Source organism: Cydia strobilella, chromosome 3, assembly GCF_947568885.1.
Source record: "Cydia strobilella chromosome 3, ilCydStro3.1, whole genome shotgun sequence".
Taxonomy (NCBI): Eukaryota; Metazoa; Arthropoda; class Insecta; order Lepidoptera; family Tortricidae; genus Cydia; species Cydia strobilella.
In genome coordinates this window covers 2,806,633-2,826,891 of record NC_086043.1, presented here as the reverse complement: position 1 = coordinate 2,826,891, position 20,259 = coordinate 2,806,633, and the positions used below count along the sequence as shown (strand labels likewise).

The window sequence follows — 20,259 nt, the reverse complement described above, 5'->3', positions numbered from 1 at the left end:
CCTCTAATTCATCCTTCACTGCTCATAAATATGAACTCTATTACTTCCAATATAAGGTTTATTTTATTACCGAAATATGAGTTTCCAGTTTCGTATATACTAGGGACCCTCGCCGGCTCCGGGTGATAACCCCGGCTATTATAACGTTTTTATTAATATTGTTTAGGCCGTAATTTATTGTTTGAAGTAAAGCTCATTTCGTAAAACGTATAAAGAATATACTTGCGGCTAACCGATCAAACTTGTTAGACGCGGCAACTTATCTTCGTTCGTAGAATGTATAAAGACTCTTAGTCATTTTTATTATATAAAGGGTGTCCCAAAAAGGACGCAAGATTTGAAATTGATGAAAAACACATATTATTTACGTTATAATACATTTGTATATAATATCTTGAAATACATAAAATAGGGTTATTTGTGGAATAATACGTCAGGCAAATGTCCTCCTAGGCTTTGCTGGCACATACGCACTCTTTTGTCAAAATTTTCTATGACCATTTTGCATAGATTTCTCCGATGCAGCGTCGAATTTCCTCTTTTTAAGCATGAGTGGTTGTGGGCTTATTGGCATAGACTTTAGACTTTAAATAACTAAAAAGAAGTCTAAAGGCGTTAAATCGCAAGATCTAGGGGGCCAATTCTGATCACCGAATCGAGAGATCACACGACTAGGAATTTTCGAACCGTACCCGCCAAACCTTCATAAACGAGTTGATCTTTCGTATAACTCGCCATTTTTACAAACCCTAAACATTCAGCTATCAAATAGTTTTTTTTTAGGGTTGCCAGCACTAAAATACAAAAATGGCGGCAAATTGAAATCTTGCGTCCTTTTTGGGACAACCGTTACTTATACTGTACATTATATTATGTAGGGTAAAGCGGGGTAAATTTCTCATAATATTCTCATAATATAGTGGAGGAAACGAGGGGAGGCCTTTGCCCAGCAGTGGGACACTAAATTAGGCTAGTAAAAAAAAAAAATACATGTGTATACATGGAACATTTCAGCAGTGAGTGTCCTAGTACGAGCCCCGATGCAAATTAGTTCGTCTAGTTCCACACAACAGTTTTGTTTATTCTAATAAATTTTACACATGAAGATAAAATGACCCAGAAATGGGAACCGTAATAGTAATGTTTAATCTTTTTTTTGAGGTAAAGTTTTTTTAACGTTTTGTTTGTTTAATTTATGTAGTAGTAGTCATAAAAAGCATAAATAGCAACAACAAATATTATGTAGGTATTATAACGTTAATAACAATATTAATGTTCTATAAATTAATACTATATTTAATAATTATGCTAAAAGTTTATTTAAATTAAGTTTTCTTATACAGTACAATTTATCTCAATTTACATTAAAATTAACTAAAAAGTAAACTAAACTAAAACCAAGTCACAACAATACATCGACATCGTACATAATAATAAATTACCCTAAAATTAACTATAAACTAAACTAAATTAAAACTAAACTAAAAAAAGACAGATGTTGTAGATGTTTAATCTAGTTTATTTGGATCGTATAATAAAATTGCATGACTTATTGTTAAAAAAAAATGTACTTATCAAAAACGTTCTCCAAATCATATTGTCCTCTCCATTTAGCACTGCTGCATGCATGGGCTCGAAACAAAATTGTCAGTACATTGGTAGAGCCGTGTTGCTTTCCCTAGTAATAGCCCTTTTGACATCTGTTATATTCCTACCCGTCAAATAAAAAATGAAAAATCGTTATTTTTTTCTTTCAGTACAAACGGTATTTCTTGTGTTTGGATTTAGTTATTGGAGAATATTACCATATAAAATTAAACTACATTAGCACTAGCATTAAATGTTAGTGATTTTTAAACTTAAACATTATTTTTGTACATTAAATAATTTTACGGTTTAGACTCACTTGTTTTAGTCACTCGCGCGACATGTTTCGGAGACCCTAGGTTTCCTTTCTCAAGCACTAATAGTGCGAGCAGCGTTCACGACGACCGTAAAATGATTTAATGTTAGTATGTCTCACAACAGTTTAAATTCGATTATTTTTGTACAAACGCGAGAACCTCAAAAAATGGTCTGACTAGATGAAAACATATGCATCGGGGCTCGTATTTAATTTAATTACAAATCCTACAAATCCTACCTACTATCAGTTTTTAACTTTTAGTAAAATATTGATGATATATTATAATTATGTATTGTATAAAGTCCCGAATGAATAGACCTTAAAATCCCGACTGAGCGTAAAAGACGGGTGCTGCGGATAATAGAGCAATCAGATTATATGTTGTCGCTGTCTGTAGGCATAACGAAGGCAAAAGGGGCCCACTGACTATCAGTCCGCCGGACGATATCGGCCTGCCAGTTAGAACAAAAATTTGACAGTTTCGAACAACTGACAGGCCGATATCGTCCGGCGGACTGATAGTCAGTGGGCCTTTTAATGATAAGATCATAAGAGTGATTATATGTAAAATGTACCTATACAAGTATACATATCCAACCCCCATGTGATTGCAGCGAATAGTAATGGTTTTGAAGAAGTAATCAACTTAGTGATGTGTCCGAACCACGCTAACCAAACTTTTGTAACTTATGCCGAAAAATATGAGTTTCGACTATATTTTCTTACTCAATTTTATAATTAAAAATATTATATTCCCACAGAATCTACTCCTACACATATTTAAACAATTTGGCGGAAAGTTTTGGAACTCGGCAAACATATTGATCCTTTAATATTAGGTATTAAATTATATATTCCTCTTAATGCCATGAAAATGGTTCCTAAATTCCTAAATTTACTTTCCAAAATTTTCAATATTCTGAAATGCGCTTTGCGACCAAACGCAGTTAAAATTTAATTGACATTAAGTAAATAGTTTAGATAAATATATTCTACCTCTAACTCTCTGAATAATTAATTTCCCGGTGGCTTATTTTGCATATAGCAAATAAATCGACTCCTCATTTACTTTAATATTTAATTCGAAAGGATCTCTAGCAGAAAGGTAAACAAATCTCCCTCATATATGTCCGGGACTAAATGTATGTGCAAATTTGAATCTTGTTTCTTGGTATTAAAGGTGAAAATAGAAACAATTATGTAGATACGAGCCCGTGCGTTAAATTGCGTCAAGCTTGAAGGGCTCGTTATGTACAAAGCGTGAGATCTTAGAGGATTTTTGCCTCTCAAAGGTGTTATTTCGAGACACAAATCTATTACGTCGCTAGAGAAAAACTACATGGAGTTTACGATTTAATTTTCTTTGCGCTTTTTTTACTTTACCAGCGGCGAACGAACGTTTGTAAATTATTTCACACCATGCACGAAATAAAGCACCAGAATGAAATAATAAGAAAAACGTAGACAGCAGTTACCTACCAATTTTGTGACGCATTTCTATTTAATAAATCGGAGAGAACTGTAGTTTGGCAAGCCATTTCCGTCAATAAAAAAAGGCGGCAAATTTAAAAATTGTAGGCGCGAAGGGTTGTCCTCCCATAGAAATTTTGAAATTTGCGCCTAGAGTATACCTACAGTATACACAGTGTAGGCAACTTGACCGTGACGTCACTTACTTCTGGTTTCATATAAATTCCAATTGGCTAATCGTTTTGACAGTTCGAAAAAAGAAACTGATTTAACTAGTCAAGCAAATACCCTATTATACATTATCAACCGTCTCCGTGACTCTTCGGTCACTTAAACTATTGTTTATTTTTGTGACAAGGTTTTTTTTTCGGTTTGAATAGTATAGTCACATTAATAAAAAAGATTACGCGCGAACTTTAGATTTTGCTTCACCTACTTTCGGAACCAATTAAATAAGTAAATTGTTTCTCTAATTATAAATTATAGAAATATAATAAATCTATGCATATCCATCTATCTTCGGGTCGCTGCACCACAGCAGTAATTAAGCAACATTCTTATAAGTAACCTGTAAGTTTATTCTTAACTTAATTTAATAACACTATAAACGTTGCAATGTTTGCCTAACAGTGATAACAATTAAAAAGATATATTAAGGTCGGGTTGCACCAAACCGTCTGTCACCGTTTTAGCGTTCGCTAAATTTTATTGTACGGGAAGATTCATAGTTTTCTGCTGCTTGACGTTGATCAGTCTGTTAATTGTGCAACTGACCCTAAATATAGTTTAGTTATTATTTAATCCGCGTAAATTACTTTTTTCAAACTATATAACTAACGTCGTATCGTTACTATCAATTGAGTTAGCAACTTGATTTCAATATTTGCAATTTGAAATGTAAAATAAAACTGGAAATCAGTCTTTCTCCGAAGCGTCCGAAGGTCAAGCGCTTTCATTAAGTCAATAAGTCTCGCCTAAAAACTCTTCTACCAATTAAGTCCCGTCTAAAGGGGAAAAATTACCTCTAATGAATTTTATAGGCGCCTACGTAAACTCTAAATTTAAACTTCCTAATTGAAAAAAGGTCGAGCTGTGAAAGGTGTTAACAAAAAATATATTAAAAATAACAGCGTCTGGGTATAATTTTAGAAGATTGGAGACATCCGTTAGTAGGTCTCGGCTTTAGAGGATGATTAGGTTATTTTATCCTCTTTTCGGTTGTCTAAAGACGGTACCTTCATTAAAAAGTGATTTGCGAATAATGTCGACTTAATTATTTTTACAGTTATAAGACAAGTTCAACATTATAAGAGCTTTAATTAGGTTACTGTAAAACACTACGTATATAAATTTTGAACATCATCAACACACAACTGTGTATGTTTTGGAATACGTTTTGTATAATAGGAGGAAACTACGATACCCACCGCAAATTTAACAATAAGCTATAAATATAGTTGAAAATAAGAAATATATAAATAATAATAAAAATATATATATTTAAAGTTTATTTTAAAGAAAGTGAAGAATTAAGGATTTTCAGAAACTTTTAACGTAAGACATATATAGGTCACTAAAAAATACACATAATTTAGTAAATCAGTTAAAGAGAGAGACTAACATATTATTTTTGAGAGAACCGAAACGTAACAAATGGTAACAAAGGTGCTCGCGAGGGGTTGACACGAGTGACAGGCGGAAATAGTGCCACACTATAACAACGATACGGGGTAAATAAAGGAATTTGGAGGAAACGAAGATATTTATATAACATATACATTGTTATACGAAAAGGATTAAATACCTAAAAAATCGCTTCCTATAGGTACTTTCTACCTTTTGCGCTTTATTATTTATGTGTTACTTTATCAGCTGTCATACATATTTATTAATTGTAGCCATATTGTACTGCCAAATGTCGAGATAGGGTTGAGGAAAAAGGGATATATAATTATGTTGGGGATCTATACGTCGAAAATTACAAAAAAACTATATTTGAAGGGAGGATAGAAAAAACCGGACAAGTCCGAGTCTGACTCGCCCACGGAGGGTTCCGTACTTTTTAGTATTTATTATTATTATTATTTGTAATGCAGGCAGGCAGTTTAAACAACTGATAATGCCTGTATCCAGAGTCATAAACCGAGTTCTCAGTGTTGAGTAGAATTTGCTTTGTGCTTATCTAATTTATTCTTAAACTCATTGACACTTTGGGCCGCTACTACATCCTCTGGGAGTTTGTTCCAAGCGTTGACCACTCTGTTGCTAAAGAAGTGTCTATGAGGATTATTGTAGGACCTGTGAGACACCAGCTTATACTGATGACCTCTCAGACGGTTGTTACTATTGCGTTCTAGCATATTATGGAAATCTTTAAGGTCGTAGTGTTGGGTTAGTATTTTGATTTTATATTTGATTATGTTCATGAGATACATTGGGTACGGAACCCTAAAATGAGAGTCAGATGAAGACCGAGACGCGCGTTATGGAACCGGCTAAAGAGAAAGTCAGCGTACCTAGTGACGTATCACGTGCTCAAGAGAGAAGAACAGAAAAATAGTAATTACTCCACCGACAAGACTTCAAATTCATGATTGCCAAGTGTTGGAGAAACTTAATTATTATCATTGAACTATTGTTACTAACGTCGTATAGATCAGGCACACAGAACCAATATTTTTCGCCATGAGTTGATGTTGTTTTGACAACAAACCATAGAACCGGAGCGTGATTCTCGCGACCTAAACGCGTAAGCGCCATTAATTTTGAGCGCTTACGACGTTTCGTTCGTTCGTTCGCGTGGTACAGGTTGCGATTGCGACAATTTCATTGTTCGGTATGGCTTCTCTATAATAATAATATCTCAATGATTATTATTTGAAGTTTAAATACAGTAAGCATACATATTTAAACTTCACATAACATATCAGGTGTCTGAAAAATTTTATGCGACTGGATTGACAAATTGTGAAAGCTTAACATCGGGCTATTTTCTACTAAAGTTTTCACTCGGTAAGTTATGTGAAGTGCTCATAACTCACCGCTGAAGACCAAAACAGCAAGAAAAGAAGAAAAAGAAGAAGAAAAGCGCAGCAAAGTACCTACTTTTCCGGCGGGCTTGAAGGATGAGCCGTTATGACATCGCCAGTGGTGCGCGATACAAGTGACTGCCGACAGCGGTGCGCTATAAAAATTTTTTTTTGAAGACAAATAATTTCTGTTACACGCTTATACATATAGGAGGACCACACTTATAGGGTACGCTGCATCGGGTTCAAGGCTAAGACTCTTCAAATGTCAATAGGCAACTTACCTACCGACAATTAGAATATCCCTTTTTACACACGGGAATGGATTTTCTAATTGTGTTCTATCGGTAGGTAATCCGGTTCAAAGGACCATAATATGTAGCGTTCAGGTCGAGATCACGAAATTCACGAACGACTGAAATAAAAGTATAATTTATTGAAAATAAATAACTAGTAGCTATGATTAGCTACTATTAATTTTCTACGAAAGGTACTTTACGTTGAAAAATAGTTTTTCAAACATTCCGTTAATTTCTCTTATTTATGCCACGATACTACTCCGTAGAGACAATGAAATAGAATACGTTAGGTGACTAACTTCAGACAACTAAGTAGGTATATTGGCTTACCTATGAGTAAACTAAACAGTAAGATTTAATTAGTTTCCGACAGACTTTAATATAATAAACTCGTGAGTCTGCGTGTGTTCGGTTCGGGTGCAGATTGCACTTCTGGGCGGCATTCTGATATTCAAATCTGTTAAGATTTTGATATTGATATGTAATATGTTTATGCTTGCGCTAATAAGTGCGCGTGAAATGAACTACGATGTATCATCGCATATCATAACAATATCAAAACTTTAACAAATTGTAACCTCAGAATACCACTCCAGATTGCACTCCAGGCTTGGCAAGTTCACGGAACTTACCCCTCTACGTAACTAACTTGTTTATGCAGAGCGGAAGACACATATGCCGACTGTAGGTATTGTATTAAATAACAATTTGTGCATCCTATTCCAAGATTACATTTAGGACCCGAGGTTTGCCAAGTTTGTACCTATGTAATTTTACTTTGTTAACATTTTATAATTAAAATTTGACTGAATTAAATTGGAATGCAAATTCTATAACTATTTGAACTGTTTAAACGTTAAATGCGTACTGTTTTTTTATTAATTCCACCGAATTAACTAGTGAACTTCATCATTAAACTACCATGTTATTGTAATTTGATTGTAGCGACCCAAATTTAACGTGTGTCAATATTGGACTTGCTTGATAAAATGAACTTGAGAAAAGGCCCTCAAAGCCGAGGTTTTCAGAATTAATGTTCGAAATTTTAAAGTGCCGGCAAATTATATACCTCTCTAGGCCTTTTAACCTACAAGAGCATTTCTTGTTATGAAAACGGTACTAGCACATAATGTATTTTCTAAAGTGCCTCATATTGTCTGTTCCAAACTGCAAATACCTTTGATAAAACGATATTAAAAGTTTCAAAAGCTTCATTATTTCCTTCAGTTTGCCTGGGACAGTAACAATGGGGCTATCTGAAAAGAATTGAATTAAAAAACGTAGCGTTCAGTCTCATTAGCAAATAAAAAGTCAGGTTTAAACGGGACAGGTTATTTTAACGTCCAAACGAAAACTTACCTTATGTTTAAACACTTAAGGTGTAAAATTTGCTTCAAACGAATTATTTTGTACTGTTTTTCCCCTCACTGGAGTAAGAATAGTGTTTTGGGGCAAGATGCCAGAGGCTTAGTCCTTGGCAGTTTAATCAAGTCAAGATGTCATTTTTGATACAAGCGTAATGAGGGTAGGATTGGGTTAAGTGGGTAGGTAAGTTAATTGCTTACCGCGAAACAAAGTTGTGTTAACGCTACACAGAGGGTGAAGGTATGAGACATTTTCTTGAACTTAGGTACAATTACTAGTACATAATATTATCCTGCACAAAAAAGCACTAATTATTATGTGGCTCTCCATCAGAGGATGATGGTCCATCAGAAAAGGGTCCTTGTGTAAGTACATGAAGCATAAGGACCCTTCTCTGATGGAAAGCCGCATATTCTATCGTCGTTGCACTTGTAAATTTCTCTCAATGATCTGTTAAATCTTGAGAATTGAAAATCTTAAGTAGAGTTATCCGGGTTACGTTTCGATTTTTAAAAATCGAGCACATATCGGAATTTACAAGCGCAGCGAACCCTCAGAAAGAAGTTACCTACTTATAAAAGTTCTAAATCAGCTCACATAAGACATGGTTGAGGGTTGAGGACATATTTTCACGTTCAATTGTTTCTACAAGTTTTCGGCTTTCAAACAGAACTTCAGCAGAGCCTAACCAGATCCGAACAGGTAACTGATTCAGGCTCGTCTAACACACAAACTGCATTACCTACCTCACATGGAGTTAACAACTTCGCTAACTCGAGGCAAATTCGACCTGAAACGGCCTAGCTTTTGTTTGGCGCTGTTTTGTTTGGATGACTGAATTTCGCTTAATTTGTGCCAATTTAAGTGAATCTGAAACTTAAGTACCGTTTTCATAACAAGAGATGACATCACAATTAGAGTTTATCTAATTGTAACTTACCTCTGGACAAGCTTTAAAGTGAGAAAGTATGAGAGTGCCACAATTTGTGGCTGTAAAGTCTGTGCACAGTTTTGGTCCAGCTCAATTTTTAGGGTTCCGTACCCAAAGGGTAAAAACGGGACCCTATTACTAAGACTCCGCTGTCCGTCTGTCCGTCTGTCACCAGGCTGTATCTCATGAACCGTGATAGCTAGACAGTTGAAATTTTCACAGATGATGTATTTCTGTTGCCGCTATAACAACAAATACTAAAAATAGAATAAAATTTAAGGGTGGCTCCCATACAACAAACGTGATTTTTTTTGCCGTTTTTTGCGTAATGGTACGGAACCCTTCGTGCGCGAGTCCGACTCGCACTTGGCCGGTTTTTATTATGTATGCACTTAAAAACCTTTTTAAATTAGAGCCACACTCGTTTTTACCTCTTTGATTTATTTTAACTTCTGCAGTGCTTTTGTGTTCTTCAATTGTACTATCTTCAGTTTACAGATGTTTTTATAATTTTATTTCTGTATGTTCACTGCAGCAAGTCTGGGGACCGCATAATGCAATACAAATGAAAAATTTTGCTCATTTGTAGTAACTGCGTCAGTTCTAATTTACCAAGAACTAAAGTGCTGTTTCTAGTTTGAATAGAAGTGATATAAGTCCTATCGAAATACATTTGCATTTGTATACGTAGAGCTATAAATTTATGTGGTGGCAAGCCAAAACAGGAACTAAACGCTAACTGTGATAGGGCGAAGTTATAATATGCTTTATAGACTGACTCAAGGACTTGAAGCATAATTTTCAATTCTACCGCCGCGCGCCGGCTACATCTCCGACATAGCTGTGTTAATTATGGCATTAATCACAATCTTAATTTAATAAGTTTTATATTAAAAACTGTTCGTAGTTTTTTGAATTTCTTTGTAGTAGTTTTTTGACTATCTCACCAAAGATATCCAAACTCCCTTGCCATGGTGTATTTTATACGCGTGCTCATTGACAAAAGTGCGCAACAACTGCAAACGACCCTAGAGCAATGGAGGCAGGCCCTGGAAAGAAATGGACTTCGCATCAGCAGAAGTAAGACCGAGCATTTAGAATGCAAGTTCAGTAGTGATACCACCACCTCCAACAGGATCTATATCGAAGGAGATCAACTTCCAAAGGTATCTCAATTCAAATATCTCGGAACGATGCTGACGGCCGATGGTGCCATTGAATCCGACGTCACTCACAGAGTCAACGCTGGCTGGCAAAGATGGAGAGCCCTCTCTGGTGTTCTTTGCGATACAAGAATGCCAATCAAAGTCAAGGGCAAAGTTTACAAAACAGCCGTGAGACCGGCAATGATGTACGGTGCTGAATGCTGGGCAATCAAAAAGGCGCACGAACAAAAATTACATGTGGCAGAGATGAAGATGCTGAGGTGGGCGGCTGGAGTAACAAGACTCGATAAAGTGAAAAATGAATACATCAGAGGTAGTTACAAACTTGCACCCATCACAGATAAAGTCACGAAAAGTAGGCTTCGCTGGTATGGCCACGTGATGAGGGAAGCAAACAGACAAGGAAGACCTAAAGCCACGTGGTGGTCTACTGTGACCCGCGGATTGGAACGAGCCCAACTTACCCCAAGGACAACTCAGGACAGACGGTCCTGGCGCATGAGAACGAGGAGAGCCGACCCCAAATAATGGGAATATGGCAAAGAGAAAGAAGAGGAGTTTTTTGAATTTATGCAACAGGTTAGAGCAATTTTAGAATGTGACAACTCACTGGCTGCCTCCCGAATATTGTCATTGTCAACTATCAATTCAATAATTGATGCGTGTTGTCTATTTAGTTACCTTTAGTCCCCTTTAGGAAATCAAAGCGACTTGCCAACATAAAAATACTAGCTACTGTCCGTGACTTCCTCTGCATGCAATGATGATGATAACGATTAACAAAAAACTTCCCGTATTTAAGTAATAAATAAAATAAAAATAAAAAGCCTTTATTAATTCTATACATAAAAAAAAATATGTTTATAAAAGTAAAAAAAAGTTATATTTCTATTGCGTAGAGACCCCTCTACGGGTGAAGGCCTCCTCCAGATTCAGCCAGTTTTTCCTGTCCTTGGCCTTCTATGACCAGTCTTGACCAGCTGTAGCCACGATTTCGTCGAGCCGTTTTTCTTGTCCCCGAAGGGCCCCGCCATAGGGTGGTTATTTTTGCCCATCTGTCCCTATGCATACGTGCTGTATGGTCACACTATTTCCATTTTAATTTTTGCGCAAATGATAATGCGTCGATTACACCAGTTATTTGCCGTATGTCTTTGCTCTCTTTTTATGAATTAATTTTATATTAAGTATGGATCTTTCCATGGCGCGTTGGCAGCGTTGTATTTTATTCTGCGCTTGTTGATTGTATATCCATGTCTGGCACGCATATGTCAGGCTAGGCAGGAGACAGGTATCGAGTACTCTTAGAAAAAAAGAGTACTCGATTTAAGTAATATCAACATATTATTATACGCGCGCTAACCGACATCACTTCGTCAAACTCTTCAAATATAAGTATCAATTGGCACTCCAAATAGATAATTACCAAAATCATTATAACATTACCGGGTTCTCAACATGATTTACCCACATATTATGCATAGGCACGTCAATTACCCATAAAATATAGCCTTTAATCACATAATAATCGCTAACGACCCAGCCTACAATCCATCTTCATCAATATCATAATGGTCCCCTGCTGTTGTTCAAACGCGACACATATTCAGACTTCAGTTATCACAACGTCCAAGGCAATAAGGTCACGGTTCCCAGGACCCAGGTTCCTACCGTAATACGTCATTTTCATATTTATTTATTTCGGAAATGCACACAAAACATTACACGTCAGAAAGAAACAGTTTGAAGGAAGGAAATAGTAGATTGTGTCACAAGGGAGCAAAATGACGTATTTGAATCAACATTTATTTATATTTTATATTTGAATGAACACAATTGAATCCTAAACGAAGCGAAGGATTCTATAATAGAATCCCGAGAGTAGCTAGGGATTCTAAAGTAGAATCCTGAGCGTTGTGAGGGATTCAAGTATGTTAATGAGGTAATTATAATATTTAAAAATATTATTTAAGCTAAAAAAATAATGCGCAAAAAAATGTAAAAATAGTGTCCTGAAACAGAAAAGTGTTACTTTGATCCCTCCTAGCAGGGAAGAAAACGCTCTTTTTCGAATTGGTGATGTGAAAAATACATTTTCAATCATTAAATAATTATAAAGAAAATTCACAACTTTATTTATTTAAAACTAGCTTATAAATAAACTAGTTAAAACTTAAAACGTCAACGTCTTTTCGCATCTCTTTTCTCTTCGTATTTCTAGACACAAACATTTCAGGCTGAGCTGAGGCTGATTAATCCCGGAAAAACGCAGCGCGGCTCAGTTATTTGGGTACATATAATGCGTGAGTGCCTGATATATTATTTTTTCCGGAAATTACGCTGTACGCTGAAGCCTGCCGGATTTGCCATCTGTTTTACATTATCGAACAGGTGAACGCGTGGGGGTTTGTAAACAGTGCCGATTTTACGGAACTTTAATGCTTATTTCCGAGGTGTAAAGGTTTTCGCAATTAAACCAATTTTTTTTAAGAGAGTTAATTTTTTGTTGTATTAATGCCACAGGTACTTACATATTATGAGACTGCATGAATGATGAAAATGCGGAACATAATTGTGTTTGTACAGAGATGTTGTATTATTTAGCTTAGCATCTTTATTTACCCTAGAAAATAATATTTTTCACAAAAAAAAATCATTAATATTCAAGAATTTATGTTATCGCATACATAATTTCTTTCCTAATGAAGGCATCTTAAACCATTGTTGTATAAGAAATGCAAATCCTTGGCCCCGAAATGTTGTTTACATGATAAACAAAGCACCACAATGAACGAAAGACGAACGAGAGGCTCCCGAATCTAACGCTACGTTTACTTTTAATCTTTGGGGGGATTAAATTTCCCAAGAGGAAACTAATTGGTTTCAAGGCTAAACATTATCAATTATATTAAATCTATATTATTATGTCAAATAAGGCCGCTTAGTTTTATGACAATTAATTATATTTCTTATAGCATACATCTGATAACATAAAAACTGGAAAGTTTTGGCAAGCCAGAGTTCTTGTGAGCTACTGAATAAAAACTGAATGAGACAAAATAAGGGGACTTTTAACACACTGTGCGGCGCACAGACATGCACAGAAAGAGGCCGTAGTCGATTTTGGAGCAAAAATGTAAAATTGATAGATTTAGTCGTTGAAACTATAGGTATACACGTTTTGTTACGTAATATCTAAGTAACAAGTATTGGTTTCACGCACGCACGCAGCACGTCTTCTCATCTTGCCTTTTAATAATGAGGTCGGGAGCGTGCGTCACCGGTAATATATTAAGAGAAGGGGCAGTTTTTAAAAATTCATCAAAAAATTATGGTGGTAAATTATACAATTTGATGTATAAGAATAGTTTCAGCAAATGTTGTAGATTAATTAAGTATCAAATTTACGTTGAAATTAAGTCGATTTTCAGAGAAATTGTCACTTGTTTTTAAGTAATTTCTGGAGAAAATTGAATTCGTTTAACTTTCATTTCCTCGAACTCTTAAGTCATATAACAAAAATATAATCTGATAAAGGTCAAGAACAGAATATGTGTAATACAAATTTTCCATTTTTAGCAGTCCAAACTTTACGAAATTTACAAATAAGAGCGACAAAATCAGTGTTTTACGCGCATTTACCTAAACGTCCATCAGAAAAAAAAACATTACTAATTTAGTGAGTCTGTTTTCAAAAAATTGATCTGATAAAAGGCAAGATAAGAAGACGTGCTAATAGAAACCAGTACTTGTTATTTCAATTAGGTAACAAAAGGTGTACAATTTCACCGACTAAATCTATCAATTTCACATTTTTGCGACTAAAATCGACACCGGCATCTTAATCGAAACCCAGCTTTTGCATATTAAGTGTGAAGCTGCTTGAAAACTGTAGTAGGTACTCGTATTTAAAATTTACTAAGTATTTTTATTTAATTGTGATAATGTATATATTTATAATTTTATGAATGTATCTTTATTCATATGTATTAAATATGTATATAATATATGTGATGCGGAGGGATAAAAGTCATGTGACGAGAAAGGTATTACTAATGAATGTGGAGGGAGGTACGAGGAGAGAAAAATCGAGGAAAAGGTGGATGGACTGTGTGAGAGATGATATGAAACGAACGCAAGTGAATGACGAGATGACGGACGACAGAGAGGTATGGAAGTAAAGTACTTACATGCTGCGCCTACTCCAAGTGAATGGGACAAGGGCAATAGGCCACAGGTTTTAATTATTTATTTGCGTAATAATAGAACCATAGTTTACTTTTTGTACATTGTGTTCGTGTCTACCGTGTTTTATTTAATTTACTCTCATTTGCTCAAATGTTGACTAGAAGAGATCCCTTATAGGGATAAGTTTGCCTTTTTACATTTTATATATTTGATTTCATTGTATTTTAATCTGTCTTATCACTACATTAGTATAAAACAATGTCGCTTTTCGCTGTCTGTCCGCATGTCTGTCCCTATGTATATGCTTAGATTTTTAAAACTACGCAACGGATTTTGACGCGGTTTTTTTAAATAGTGATTCAAGAGGAAGGTTTATATGTATAATTTGTAAAGGTTTTGTGTAAATTAGTTAAACTACCCGTGCGAAGCCCGAAGTGTTTACATACATACATTATTTTGTGAAAACTAAACCTACTTAAGGTACGCTAATTGCGCCATAAACACGGACCTTGCTCGTGATCGTGAACCTCTGCGGCACTTGATTACACAGTTTAATACCCAAATGAATTTAATCTTAGTTGAAAGATAAAAAATAAGCAAAACAAACAATAATCGTAGGAAATACTTTATAATCATATACTTATAAATACGTTAAAAAAACGAACATTTTTCATTCGTAATCTTGTGGATTTTGTTGTATTTTTTGAGCATCATAAGAAAAGAACACTGGAGAGTCAGGGTACGCCGTAGACGCAGTGTAGCACGATACGACCCGAGAGTCCTGACTCTTCAACAAGGTCTGCAAAAGCGAATGTTGCTCGATCAGCAAAGTATTCAGATGCCTCATCTCTTGGTCTATCTTCTTAAGATTAAACGTAGTCTGATCTAGCTTCTCATGCATACCTTTAATTTCTATACTGACGTTTTGATCTGATGTATCACCTTTCTTGAGCTTTGAAGAATACTTGTTTTTGTATAACACCTCTTGGACGGATTTTCCGCATTTCATCTTATTTAATTGCGCCAGCTCATAAGCGGCCATCATTATGTCGGTTGGCAGACGTTTCTCGCGAGGGTTTAACGCTTTGACGCTCATTATGACCTTGCCAGCCTCCGGAGACACTAGAGCTGTTCTGTACACGTACTTGTGGAGCCACTTCGGCAACCAACGACTAAACATACCCATCTCGACGAAGAGAATCAGTTTCGTCTGTCGGACAAGCTTGGACAAACCGGCCGTCTTCCTTAACCCCTGGATGTCGTGGACTGCGATACCGACGAGCAAGTTCATTAAAATTATAGTCACAAACATAAGAAACAGAATGAAAATAATTTGAGACGATAGCTCGAACACTAACGGAGGATCATCTTTGTCGGGCTCGTTGATAAGGATATTCAAATTTAACTCTCCCACCATCATAGTCAATGTACTGATGAAACCCATTAATGGATTAGCGAACATCTCCTCATTAGGGAACACGACACAGAAGCAGATAGCGAACCCCATGAGTAAACAAATATACGCTAATAGCAGCTTCAGGAATTCCTTTAGTACCTTTTGATACATGGCCACGTAATCGCCGAAACTCGGTAGCTGACCCATCATCAACATCAAGTTCGTCCACGCTCCCAAAACAGCGTAACCGCCAACATGATTCTGCCAACTGTAGTTTGTAGGGGGATTATACAGTGAAAATACTGACAATAAGACGAACCATTCCATCATGTTCTCAAAAGTGGTAAAGTACTGATAAATGCTGCAGTAGCCAGTTATTCCTGTAAGCTTTCGAAAAATTTCGAAAACAGTTATCCCCATCAACACCCATCTTTCGAATTCTATCGGATTTTCCTCCAAAATATCACCCAATAATGACTGCTTTTGACAAAGTTCATTCTTTACACCATATTTCGTTGTAAAATTACCTCTACAGGTTATGACTACGGCAGTTAGAGCGTAACTTGATAAAAATGTTACAAATAGGAAGGAAAAGATAAGTCTTGCCAAATAAAATTTTCTTATCTTTCCCCACTTCATAAACAAAAACGCGGAGCAGAGTGGGTGCAGTAAAATGTCTTTCTGCCCTTCGTCGATCAAACTGTTTAAGTAAGTAATCTCTCGAGGGTATGAGAACTTCAACAAACGTCCGAAGTCAAATTCTACTTCAACTTCTTCGTTAGCTGCTTTTGGAATACTGAGTGATATTCCGCTATCCAAATTATGTCTTAAAATGGCTAAAGACTTTGGAGTTTTTCTTGCGATTACGCTTAATGCTGTTTGTCCCTTTTTCGATTTAGAAGTTACATCTGCGCCAAGATATATCAAAGTCTCCACGCATTGTGTTAAACCGTCATTTGCCGCTTTGTGTAGCGGAGATATGCCGTACTCATCTTTTTTATTGACTTGTGCCCCCCAACCTGCCAGCACCTCTATGATGTCGCACGCGCGCTCCGAGTTACTGAGTGCAGCGTGAAGAGCTGTCCGTTTTTCGTAATCCTCTGCGTTTGCATCAGCGTTACCATCTCTAAGTAACAATTCGACACACTCCAAACTTCCGCACATGGCAGCGAGATGTAACGCAGTAAAACCTTTGAAATTCTTTGTATAAGCCTTAGCACCTTCTGCCAAAAGTATTTCTACGCATTCGTGGTAACCTCTTGCGGCTGCCAGGTGTAGTGCGGTGCATTCTTTGTCTCGCAGCTTTGTCAGCCCGTTTACGGGAATCTTGGTTGCTTTCAACAGGTAAGTGAGACATCGTTGCGCGCCGAGGTCGGCTGCCAAATGTAATGCATTAAATCCACCTGAAGTCACGTAGCCTGGATCAACACCCTTATCTATAAACAGTTCCATGCACTCTATTGCATCGCACCTCACTGCGCAATGAACGAGGTTATCTTCGCAGCCGGCTCTCTGTACGACTGCATGTAAGGAAGCACCACTTGCTATTAAAACTTCAGCTACTTCCACGGCATTTCCAAACGCAGCGCAGTGTAAGGGAGCGAAATATTTGGGGGTAAAATCTGGATCGGCACCTTGAGAAATTAAGAACACTGTAGATCTCGCTGCGCCGCTGAAGGCAGCCAAGTGTAGAGCTGAGAGCCCCAGTGGTTCTGCCGAGTGTATGTCTGCTCCAGCACTTAAAATGGGTGGCAGCAATTCGTCACGCGACAGAAATGCCGCCCATAACAATGTTAAATTCAATACGCCTTCCGGGGCAGATGTAATATGTTCCTCTATGTTATCTACGGTAACCAGTCCACATTCCAAGTCATCGAAGAATCTTCCCGCACCCAAGGTAAAGGCACGTCCGCACAAGGCCCGCCTAATTGTTTCCGCGGTGATCTTGGCTTCAGGGTCCGTGGGCAAAACAACAAAATGATGGTACATATGCACCGCATCTTCAGCTGGCGGAGATGGCCCAACAAACAAGTAATCTTTAGATTTCTGTCGGGAACCTTCAACTAGGTCGAGGTTTCGTAGATATCTGTAGGATGTGTTGAGGGGGAATTCTTCATCTCGCTGCCTGGTACTGCTGGTGAGACGAGATCGCGTGGACATGCGGCTCGAGGAAATGGTAGAGGGGGTAGACCAAGCCATCTCGCGGTAACCGAAATTGTCCATGGCTCGTGTGCGACTGAGACGACGTCGTCCGCCTTATCTGTTATCTCTGTTTATTTTAAGGCTTTATGTTGATGTTTCTTTGACATGATAATTTATAACAATATTTTTATACTTCTTTGTCAGACGTTGAATTGCGAGTTTTACTTAACATGAATTTGATAAATGTTGTTATCGTTCTTACTCTATTTGGCGAATAAAAAAGTAGTTAAGAAGTAAGCAAATTATGACTGGCGTACCTTTTCCTTATAGTTTTGACATTGCGGTTTGCCTTTCACCAACTTTGCACGTGCACGTGTTTGTTATTTACTTATACACCCAAAAATAACTATTTTGTGTGATTGTCCAAACCTCTAATGTGTAGAGGGTTTTTTTAGTCTCGTCAATCGGTACCATTGTAGGATTAATGAGGTGGAAAGAAGCGAGTCCGACTATCGGTCGACCAATCTTTTCCCTGTCTCACAAAGGTAGCTATAATATTTGCTAGTAATCTTGATATTTTGCATAAGATCTATGGTTTTCCGTTAGTTTAATTTCAGCTTCGACATCTTTTACATTGTTAAGTATTGAGATCATATTTGCATAGCATACGAGTGATTTACTTACTTATATTCAATGCCGCAATAAAATAAAATAAATTACACTTAAGTTATATACCACTTGACAGCGATTGATTGATTTACAGTCAATAATGTTGCAGTAATACATTGTGAATTGAAGCCCGAAGCCGGAGGCGAGGGCTTAATAAACACGAGTTCGTAATTCCTGTGCCGCCCTTAAAGGAAAATAAGGGAAATAAATAAAACTCCTGCCTAATTTCGTTTGTACATTACAGCCCGAGGTCGAAATTTAGGATTTACGGGCCGCATCGCCTAGCAAGTGAGATGATAAAATACATTACAGCCCTAGGTCGAATTTAGGATTTACGGACTGCATCGCCTACGCGTTATGACACCTTTACAATCAATCAATCAGTATGTTTATTTCAGGCAAAAACCCATAGAGAAAAATTAAAAAAATAAACCTAAAAATACATAAAATAAATTGAAATCACATTACACAACAATTACATTAAAAATCAAATAATAAATAAAATTACAATTAAAGACGATCATTAATTAATTTTTACGAGCAAGTGTTGTGAAAAACTGTTTACACCCGTTCAATCGCAGTAACCGTACGACCTAATGGACCTATAAACGACAAAACACATAAAAGAGAGCAGTGGACCAAGTATCAAACCTTGTAGAACTCTAATCGTCTTTACTTGTAATCTATAAATCAGCGAGTTTTTCACAGGCCAAGCGCTGTCATTGATTAGGGACCTCAAGTGATGGGATCAACCCTTCCAGCGAGATCTGCTGCGTAACGAATGGCTGCATTAGCGACGACACGTCTTACACCGCTTACACGACATCCGTCATCATTAGACACACATTTTTTTGGTGGAATTTAATTATTATATTTTGTCCTATAGTTTAATATGTTGTCGTCATCGTCGTTATATGATATACAGAGAGGCCAAGACTAAAGTATACCTTAATTCCTAATTTAAAACCATTTCGGTATAGCCACTTGATTGCCTGGCGTAATGTAACAGAAGAAATGTTTGTTTTTTATAGCAATATCGGCAAAAATTGAGGCACTTTAAATTAAAATTCATAAATTGTTTTCAATTTATTTTATTTGCCGAATAAATTTGGTTTTAAATAATATTACATACCCACTTCCTGCCTTCAAGTAATCTAACTTTTTCAATAAAATATACTTCTAATACCAGTCACGACTCACTAAGCATTTTTACAATAAAGATAGCTTAAGCTGGAGGTTGATTTAATTCTTTAGTACGCTTGAGATGGACTGTAAGACGTGTCAAAGTTCATAACAAGATCAAAACCATAACAAATTGGTTATTCAGAAACTGCGCCCTGAACCGATCCCGATTTTAAATCCCTCTCAAGCTAAATTCTAAATTAAATTCATAAGTAACCATGACAGCTGAATCTGTGACTGAAGTTAATGGCAAATTCATTGCCGCTCCGAGTTCGGCCCGCATGGGAACAACGACTAATTGAAATATCCTGAACGCTCTGAATTAATACTAATTTGTTCCTTGATAGGGTAATGAATAATAAATTGGTTGTCTTCGTTCAATGGCAATGACTATCGTTTGTTCCGGATATATCTAAGTAGAAAATACCTACCGCAATGTTGATAACTTGATATATCTAAACTACATTAACGAACGAGATTTATTTAGGTATTCGGTCAACGAACCTACAATTTGTA

At 36.6% G+C, this 20,259-nt stretch overlaps 3 protein-coding genes across 4 annotated transcripts in view; 2 read left to right on the top strand and 1 right to left on the bottom strand.

Annotated features, from left to right (window-relative positions):
* Window positions 1–20,259, top strand: part of LOC134755662 (beta-arrestin-1) — a 298,399-nt gene that overhangs the window by 89,089 nt on the left and 189,051 nt on the right. The gene's annotated exons all lie outside the window — the stretch shown is intronic.
* The window catches only part of LOC134755657 (neurogenic protein big brain), a 124,760-nt gene that overhangs the window by 81,187 nt on the left and 23,314 nt on the right, over window positions 1–20,259 (top strand). The window lies entirely within an intron of this gene.
* Window positions 15,025–18,191, bottom strand: LOC134756161 (transient receptor potential channel pyrexia-like). The gene has a single exon (XM_063692991.1). The coding sequence runs from the start codon at window positions 17,971–17,973 to the stop codon at window positions 15,025–15,027; it is 2,949 nt and encodes a 982-aa protein (XP_063549061.1). The 5' UTR covers window positions 17,974–18,191.